Below are 9,681 nucleotides of genomic sequence, written 5' to 3'. Positions count from 1 at the left end.
GGCCATCTGTTATGACAGCAATTCAGAATTACATCTTGTTTTGTAATATTCCTCTGATGGATCTTGGTGATTTTATCACGTTTAAAGTGTCATACAAATATCAGTTCTTGTGGTGAAAGGGATAGGAAAGAGACAAAGTAGGGTTCCTGGTGTCACTGGTCTATGTTGTTCCTTCACTAGCTTCTCTTCAGCAAAGCAAAGCAGAGAGAAATCAAGCCATTGATTCCAAAGAATTCTCTCTTTTTTGCTAGTGTCCATAATACTTAAGTAGTCCAGGCAGTAGATTGGAAGTAGACCCATGAGAAGTCCCAGTGAATAAAGAAGTGAAGCATGGGACTTCAGGGCATAACTTTAAGATTTTAGTAGGAGTGAAATATCTATGCTTGTTAATGTCGATTTCTGTCCAAAACTGTTCTTACCTCCAGTCGAGAAGGACTCTTCTGGGCAGTAGGTGCTATCAACTCTGACTGTGGGTGGGGAGGAGGTAGTGCAAATTAAACATTGCTCACAAAACTATGAAAAATATTTGATAGCTCACAAGACCATGCGAGCTTAACAACTATTGAAACCAATTAATGCAAATGTTAAGGTAGTTAAAATGGTCAAATACAGGAAAACCAAAACACTTAAAATATTTCTGGAAATCTTTATACTGTTGCAAACATAAGACTGAATTCATTAAATAAAAAATAAAATTTGTATTACTTCATTCTGCCTAGCCATTTCTTGGCATTTGTAAAAATTGGAGATGACATTGAGTTTAAATGCTGGGGCATTATTGCAATTTCATGCTGTGTCATAGAATAGGTTGGCAAACACTATATTCATTCACATGTATATTCATATGTGTTGCTCTCCAGAACTTGGTAGGCATGCAAAAGTGAGTATTTCCCTGCTAAATTCAGGCTGCTTTTCCTCCTTTCTAAGTTTTGACACCATCAGTCCTGATAAGTAGTTTAAACAAGTTTTTATCCTAAAAAATGGTTGCTATTATCTTCTCTAGAATGGTTGGAACTTTGCAAGTAAACTAATTCAGAAAATGTTTCAATTAAACATGATTTTAAAAAAAAACCCATAATTCTATGATCTCAAGCTAATATCACATTCAGAACGGAAAGTGAGAGGCCCATCAGAGCATCAGATTTCAAAGAAGGCAGGCAAAAATGTGTTGCCAAACTTTTCCTATTTAAAGCTAGACAAGCAGGAGTGAGGTTGTTGCTTGTACGAGAACTGGTGCTGAATAGAGAAGAACGCACCAAGCAGATTATCATTGCTTTCCTGTTGATTTACATGACAAGTCCTCTGTCTAGTATTTAGACATGAAGGGCTTTGTTCATGTAGGATGCTTTTTCCTCCTTGTTATGTTACAAGTGCCACTGACATTAGCAGCAGTGGGTGAGTGTCATTCTGGATCTGTCTTGTTCTGAGTCTTTATGGAAAGTGGTGCCGTGTGTCGAGGCAATATTATGAAAGTTTGTTTAAGTCTTTAAGATGCATTGTTTCTAATCAAAACTAGTTGATATATTCAACAGATTGCATGTTATGTATTTGTTCTCTTTATATGAGTTTATTCCCCGGAGTACAAATGTTTTCTCTTTGCTGCTTCTATCTGAATATAAAGGCTGTTACTTTTGCTTTTGCCTTAAATTGCTTCATGACTGGAATCTGGCCACTGAGTATTGAAGCTAATCCTCTTTCCACACTCTATTCAAAAAACTGCTTAACATTGACTGGGTAATGGTCAGAAACTGCATTCGGGAGGATGTAGGTCTGATTTTTTGAGTTATTAGTCTTTCTGCCTCTCTTTACTTTAAGTTGCTCCTTAAAACCATCCCCTTTGATTAGATTTTTATTACGTTCAGTAATACCACTTTGAGATTGTGTGTAAACAAAATAAAAATGGTAATGTTCCTGTAAGTGCCTTTGGAGAGCTAATCCTATAGCAAAAGCATTACATTAATGTGAATTGCCTGAACACTCAGCAAAGTAAAGCAGAGATTGAAATTTAAATATTCAGGTTTTGTAGCTTTTGTACACATACTAGGCATAACTATTCAATCAGGAAAATACTTCATTAAATGTAACTTTCATCAATGCTATAACTTTCTTCAGATCATGTCATGCAACCACTTTATATAAAATATTTATGTTCTTGCTATATAATGAATATTGCATGATAGCTATTGGATTCGGTTTTAGTTTTGTTCCCACTTTTCTGTCTCATGCAGTATTTCTTGCCATGTCTGTTGGCTGTTCGTTTTGTTCTGAATCTATTTCTATGTTCTGTTAAAACTCCTAGGATAATTGTTTAATCTGTATCAGGAGACAGAGCTTTGTAAACAGAGGAATTATATTTACATGCAGTTGTAACTGGTTGTCGTTCAATTTTGTAGAAGAATACAGGATTCTGCTTTAGTGTTTGTCTAATAGTAAAGCTGAACATGGTTTTTTTGCAACAAACCTTAGCATCTGGTTTAACATAAAGCAATCAACCCCATTCACTTGAGCTCAGGCAGTACTTCAAAGATAAAGTTATCTGCAACATTGCCAGCTATCTATTTTTGTGTGTCTGTAGCAAATATTGCAGACGGGCTTTGCAGCAGTGAAAGAAATATGTGATATTACTTATCCAAATTATGTTGTAATGTGTTCCCTTGGCAACACTGTCAGCATACTGTCAGCCAGATTCAGAAACTTTGAATGGAAAAGTTTCATGTATCATTCCTCTAACATTCTGAACTGAAAGGTTATGTGGCATAAGATTTTTCATGTTTCAAGGGATTAATCTGAAACATTTACAGTAGTATAAAGCTAATACACTATTATATTATTATAATCTCTCTGTCAAAATATAGATTATCGTGTAAAAACTCTTGCTGATGAAGACAAGCTAAAGTGGGTCTGTGTAAACTGCCAGGGCTGCATTGTCCTGGAATAATTTTACATGACCCTGCAAAGACATGTGCCAGACAATCTGTTTGATACCTTAATGCACAGGAGGGTGAGAACTTCTGGAGTGTCTTGCACTGAATGAAACTGATCTGTGCTAATCTGCATCATTGCAGCACTAGTTAAAGGGGAGGCAAGTATCAAACTGGTAGAAAAACTGGAAAGGTAGAGTACTTTTTTAAATGATATAAGTGTTGGTGCTTGGGATGGTAACCTGGATGTCCTTCAACACAAGTTACTGAAGGCTAAGGTAGCTGCTGCAAGTGAATACAAAGGCAAAGTCCATACTAGGCTTTCATGAAAAAGAATTTGCAGTTAACATTAGGGAGATATTGCACTATTCATACACAGGTCACTAATATTGCACCTAGAATTATATTACAGGTATATTCTTCCTATCTAAGGAAGGAAATGCTCATGATTTAGGGAGCACAGCAAAAGTTCACTGAATAGTTTCCTGGGATGATGGGTTTGTCATATGAAGAGGGAATGGGGTTACACTCTTTGGAACAGTAAGAGGTGATCTCTAGGAAAAGTAAGAAATTCACGAGTGATGGAAGAGAGAAAATATAGGGATGATGTTTCTCTAACTGGATTGCCTAGAATCAGGGGTAGTTGTCTGAAAGTGAAGAGTCAGCTATTCCGGACTGTCAAAAGCAGGTGTTTCTTCACAGAGGAAACTGCATCATTCCCTGCCCAAGAAGGTTGTAAAGGTTCAATCAATGAGTATATTTAAAATTGAGATCAATAGAGATGAAGGAGTATTGGGTTCTTGCGGGTAAAAGAAAAGCGATAATCCAATTGAATCAGGGAATAGACACGAGAAGTCAATTGACCTTCTCCCATTTATCTGTCTACCATTTCCCACAAAATATTTCTCTTCTTTCTATATGTGTCATGAATATTGCATCATAAATATTGATTAGGTCTTGGGTCTGTCTCTTGCAGTATTCCTTTGCCAGATCTGGTGGCTGTTTGCTTAGTTCTAAATCTGTTCCTTTGTTCTATTAAAACTTTTAGGATTGTTGTTTAATTCATGTCAGGAGACAGAACTCTTTAAATGGGATTATTGAGTAACTTGGGCTCTGACACAATAAATGTAGCATAGTCACAGGAGTGAAAATTCCATTTCACTGAAATTCACCTTGAGATCCCTATCAAAAATGTGGATAACAGAGAGATCTCACATGTTCAGCACCCTCAAACCCATCTCGCACCCTATACCCGACTATTCAACCACAGCAGGCATATCACATCTGTTCAATGTACACATCATTATTCTTTCTCTCTCCTCCACAGTAAGGTTCCTTGTATCTTCAGACTGTAACATCAAACTAAAGGGAGAACTATTGTTCCCCATAGCACAGTCAACTAAAAGAGGAATTGATGACCAATTGTTGGTTTGATTCTTTGAGTGTCAGTGTTTCTGCTGATTTTCTGTCCAATTCCTGATCCATTAACTTTCAATGCTCCTTCAAGATGCAGTCTTTTCCATGCAGATAGTTCAAAAGAGATCCTTTCAACTTCTCCTTCCTCTTGTTACAACAATGACTTGATGCCTTTCTTATTTCCTACACACAAGATATTACTGGACCTTTCTGTCACATCCACCAGCAGGTCCTTGTTGATTTTAGTCATTTCGTCACAGGATCATCACAAGCAAGCTGCCAGACATGAGATAACAGCAGCCGGACCAGTGGGAAAGAGTAGTTTCTTTCTCATTTACTTTCTCATTTATTGTTATATACATCAAGATACAAAGAAATTCCTAGACACAAGATTCTCTAGATGCTGGGATTCTTAAGCAACATCTCTTGCATACATGAAGCTTACGCAGCAGACAGTCGCAGTGCAAAAAGAAATGCTTAAGGGACAATAACGGACGAGGTAGAGTGAGGAAGAAGCTGCTCCTGCATCTGGTCATCTAGGATTCCTGTAGAACTTACAAGAGTGAAAAGAAAAGGACAGGAAGGCAGGCGTTCTTGATAATATTCTTAGCCAATCTGATGAACTGAATCTTGAAGATGAATTAGCTGGAAGAAGAGATGAGCCTGTGATAAACTGGTCAGAGATTACCCATTCCCTGCAGCTCTCATCAATGTGAGACTGCACACTATTTCTGGTCCTGTAGGTCATCCAGTATGGTAATACAACAGTTATTGTGGCTGGCTCATAGCCCCAGTTTTCAACCTGATGGAAAAATTGTCAAAAAGTGGTGGATACGGCCCAGTGCATCACAGGAAGAGCCCTCCCGACAATTGAGCATATGAAAAAGGAGTGCATCATCCATCGCCAAGGACTGACTTCATCCAGGCCATATACTCTTCTTGGCACTACCACCAGGCAGGAGGTACAGGAGCCATAGGTTCCACACCACCAGGTTCAGGAACAGTTATTACCCTACAACCATCAAGGTCCTGGATAACTTGAATTACCTCAACTCTGCACTGATCCCACAACATACAGAATCACTTTCAGGGACTCTACAACTCATGTTCTCAGTATTATTTATTTATGTTTTATTTGCACAATTTGTCTTTTGCACATTAGTTGTTTATCAGACATTGTTTATGTATAGCTTTCATAAGTGCAATTGTATTTCTTTATCTTCCTTTAAATGTCTTCAAGAAAATGACTCTCAACATATATATGGTGACATATATATACCTATACATTATAAATTTACTTAGACTTTGGCCCAAAACTTCGACTATGTTTTTTTTCCATGAATGCTGTCTGATGTGTTAAGTTCCTTCATCATTTTGTGTGTGTTGCTCTGGTTTTCCAGCGTCTGCAGTCTCTCTTGACTTTGATCTCATGTGCTGTGGTTGCACAGTTTGCACATTTATCAATTTATGAGTTTCTGTTAGGTGTTGCAAATTTCTCCCATGTCCCAATGATGTGGCAGTGGTTAAGTCACCCCTTAGTCTAGGCTGACAGCAAAAGTGATCGAAAGGTGTTTGAGAGAGGATAAGAACGGTAACATTAGGATGCAGGGAATCTTTCCCCAAGGAGCTGAAATACACCAGATGAGCCAAATGTCCTCATTTTCAATCATTAGAAGTATAAAATATGAACTATGATGAGACAGTGAATAGACAAAGATTCTGAGACCGTGGCTGGACTGTGTGAGATGCCATTGCTGAATCCCATGCTTCAGTCAGTTCTATAGTAATAATAATTGACAAACTGCTGAGTATTATCTGATGGCAGAGCTCCTGGATCTCAGGGAAATGTAGTCAGATGCCACACAGCACTCCTGCAATCTGACCACCTTTAGATTTCTAGACCAGCTGACATCTCTTTTATTCATTAATGGGATGTGGACACTGCTAGTCATGTCAGCTTTTATTGTCCATCATAGATTGCTATGGTCTGTCTGGAGTTGCATATAATGAAAATTATATGTTCAAATAATGAAAATAGAGTTTCTTCCCTGAGAACATCAGAGAATTTGATGGGTTTTAAACGCAGTCCATCAGATTCATAGTTTCCATTAAGGAAACATAGAAACATAGAAAATAGGTGCAGGAGTAGGCCATTCGGCCCTTTGAGCCTGCACCGACATTCAGTATGATCATAGCTGATCATCCAACTCAGAACCCTGTACCTGCTTTCTCTCCATACCCCCTGATCCCTTTAGCCATTAGGCCCATATCTAACTTCCTCTTAAATATAGCCAATGAACCGGCCTCAACTGTTTCCTGTGGCAGAGAATTCCACAGATTCACCACTCTCTGTGTGAACAAGTTTTTCCTCATCTTGGTCCTAAAAGGCTTCCCCTTTATCCTTAAACTGTGACCCCTCGTTCTGGACTTCCCCAACATTGGGAACAATCTTCCTGCATTTAGCCTGTCCAATTCCTTTAGAATTTTATATGTTTCAATAAGATCCCCCCTCAATTTTCTAAATTCCAGTGAGTATAAGCCTAGTCGATCCAGTCTTTCTTCATATGAAAGTCCTGCCATCCCAGGAATCAATCTGCTGAACCTTCTTTGTACTCCCTCTATGGCAAGAATGTCTTTCCTCAGATTAGGGGACCAAAAATGCACACAATACTCTAGGTGTGGTCTCACCAAGGCCTTGAACAACTGCAGTAGAACCTTCCTTCTCCTGTACTCAAATCCTTTAGCTATGAATGCCATCATACCATTTGCCTTTTTCACCGCCTGCTGTACCTGCATGCCCACATTCAATGACTGGTGTACAATGACACCCATGAATTCTGCCATGAATTTGCCCACTCACCTAACCTATCCAAGTCACCCTGCATCCTCTTAGCATCCTCCTCACAGCTAACACCCCGCTGCCCAGCTTTGTGTCATCCGCAAACTTGGAGATGCTGCATTTAATTCCCTCGTCTAAATCATTAATATATATTGTAAACAACTGGGGTCCCAGCACTGAGCCTTGCGGTACCCCACTAGTCACTGCTAGTGGACCAATTTATTTAGCAAATTGGACCACTGCTAGGAGACCAATGTATCTTTGTAATTAATGATTAATGATTTTTTACACTTAATTGTTTGTATTTATCTCCCCTAGCTACTGGCCAATGACCCTGAAGTATATCTATTAGTCCAACAAGAGTAGACATGTATAGCATTAAAACTCCCACAACTGCCTCTCTGTAATGTCTTTGCATTTGATGGGACAGAAGGTCTCACTCATAGTGCTAATGAAAAAATGGCGCACAGTAAAGCTAAGCTAATCCTTCACCACTAGCTGAAGCTTCTTCTACTCAAGCAAAACAGCCATCTACCATCCTGGCTTCAAATTCCTCAGGGAGTATTGCATGAATAGTAAGACAAGCAAAAATAGAAATTGGATGAGCATGGGTTAATTTGTGAGCAATTGAGTTCTTTAGATTATGGTTGAGCTCTTAGTGTTGAGTGGCTGTTTTAAATACTTGCCATGTGATTTGATTTATTCTGATTTTCACAGTTTGTGCTAAGATAATCAGTAACAGAGTGATAGCAACAAGAACTGTAACCAGATTGCAGACTTACTGCAGCATCTGGGGCAGTTCAGAAATGTCTGATGAAAGATGAACCCAAAACATTGGCTTGATCTGTCTCTCTCAAACGCTGCCTGATCTGCTGCAGGTTCCAAGCATTTTCCGATTTTCAGATTTTCAGATTTTCAGCATCAACCATCTTTTGTTTCAACTCCCTAAGTTCCTACTGCTCTGAAGTTCTATGATGGAATCTAACAAGTTTGTCTCCAAATGAATCCCCAACACACCTGAAAGCCTTTGATAGCCCCATTAAACAATATGGATCAGGACTTGCCTCTGCTGTTCTGATGTGAGACTGGACATTTTCCCCAATATTACTTGTGCTGATATTATAAGGAAGATATCACCCTCTGCTTTATTAGATTTGTGCATCAGATGTATAGAACTTCTGCTTAAAATCTATATTGAATGCTATGGAATATACTGCATATGACAAAAAGAACACAATAGAATTAGAGCTTGTGCTAACAATTAGAGGTTCATGGCCTATCTGCCATGGCATCATTTTCCAGCACCATCCCCATAACCCTTAATTCTCTTATTTTCATAGGTTCATTAATTCTTAAGTGAAGAAATGTATGCTCATGGTAATTCTAAATTTCTCATTTCTTACTCTCAGGCTGTGTCCTCTTGGTTAAACTTCTCAGCTGGGGGAATCATCTTCTTTGTATTTAGCCTGTCAGGCTGTTAAGAATTTAAGATGGTCTTCACTCTTTTTACTAAACTTAAAAAAATAAAAGTTACAGTCCCAGTCTGTGTAAAGCACATAATCCATGAAAATGAATTTAAGTACATCTTTCTTATATAAATTGGCCAAATTTTTCCAAAAATCTCCAATATGTCTCACTAATACCCTATAAAATATTTAAGATTTCCATTCTTGTGCAATGTATGAACCCAGCAGTGTTTTGTGAGCAATTTAAAGCTTTAATTCAATCGTGTAGTTCTACCCAACTAAATTTCCTTGCCATTACATTAGCTAATACCGAAATTATTCTTCATTTACTATTAGTAAAATACTAGATGTAGAGTATTTTAAATAAACAATTTATTTACAATGGAGATTATTAGTATTAGTGACTTCACATGTAGCTTATTGTGATTAAATAAAAATCTTTACAATCTTATCATTTATCATAAAAGGGAGAAACACAACACCTACTACCTCTCAGTAATAGTTACATAAATACCATTACTAACTATAGGAGGAATAAGGCTATCTATTCAATACGACACAGAAGCCTGATTAGACCATTTAGCCATTGAGTCTGTTCCATTATTGGATAATAGCTGATGTATTTTCCCACTCCTGCCTTCTCCCCATAACCCTTGACGTCTTTACTAAACAAAAAACTACCAGCCCACACTTAATGATTGCGGCAATGAATTCCACAGATGTGCCACCCATCTGGCTAAAGAAATTCCTCCTCATCTAAAGGGGCTTCCTTATATTCCGTGGTTGTGCCCTCTAGTCCAAGAATTTCCCACTATCAGAATCATCCTTTCCATATCCACTATATATAGATCTTTCCATATTCAGTTGGTTTTAATGAGATCCACAATTCATTCTTTTAACACCAGTAAGTACAGACCCAGAGCCATCAAGCACTAGTCATATATGACCCATTCATTCCTGAAATCATTCCCATATATCACCTCTGGACCCTCTCTACTGCCTGTACATTCTGTCTTAGATATGGAGCCCAAAACTACTC

The 9,681-nt window shown here is 38.1% G+C and overlaps 1 protein-coding gene across 2 annotated transcripts in view; it reads left to right on the top strand.

The window, feature by feature from the left end:
- Positions 1-1,196: 1,196 nt before the first annotated feature.
- The window catches only part of LOC140728383 (uncharacterized), a 120,355-nt gene continuing 111,870 nt past the window's right edge, over positions 1,197-9,681 (top strand). For both annotated transcript variants that reach the window (XM_073047010.1, XM_073047009.1), the window contains exon 1: positions 1,197-1,395. In XM_073047010.1, the coding sequence (XP_072903111.1) occupies positions 1,320-1,395 (76 nt within the window). In that variant the 5' untranslated portion in view covers positions 1,197-1,319. The remainder of the gene's footprint in view (positions 1,396-9,681) is intronic.

The sequence above is a fragment of the Hemitrygon akajei genome, chromosome 5 (assembly GCF_048418815.1).
Source record: "Hemitrygon akajei chromosome 5, sHemAka1.3, whole genome shotgun sequence".
Lineage (NCBI taxonomy): Eukaryota > Metazoa > Chordata > Chondrichthyes > Myliobatiformes > Dasyatidae > Hemitrygon > Hemitrygon akajei.
This window is presented reverse-complemented; position numbering and strand designations above follow the sequence as displayed.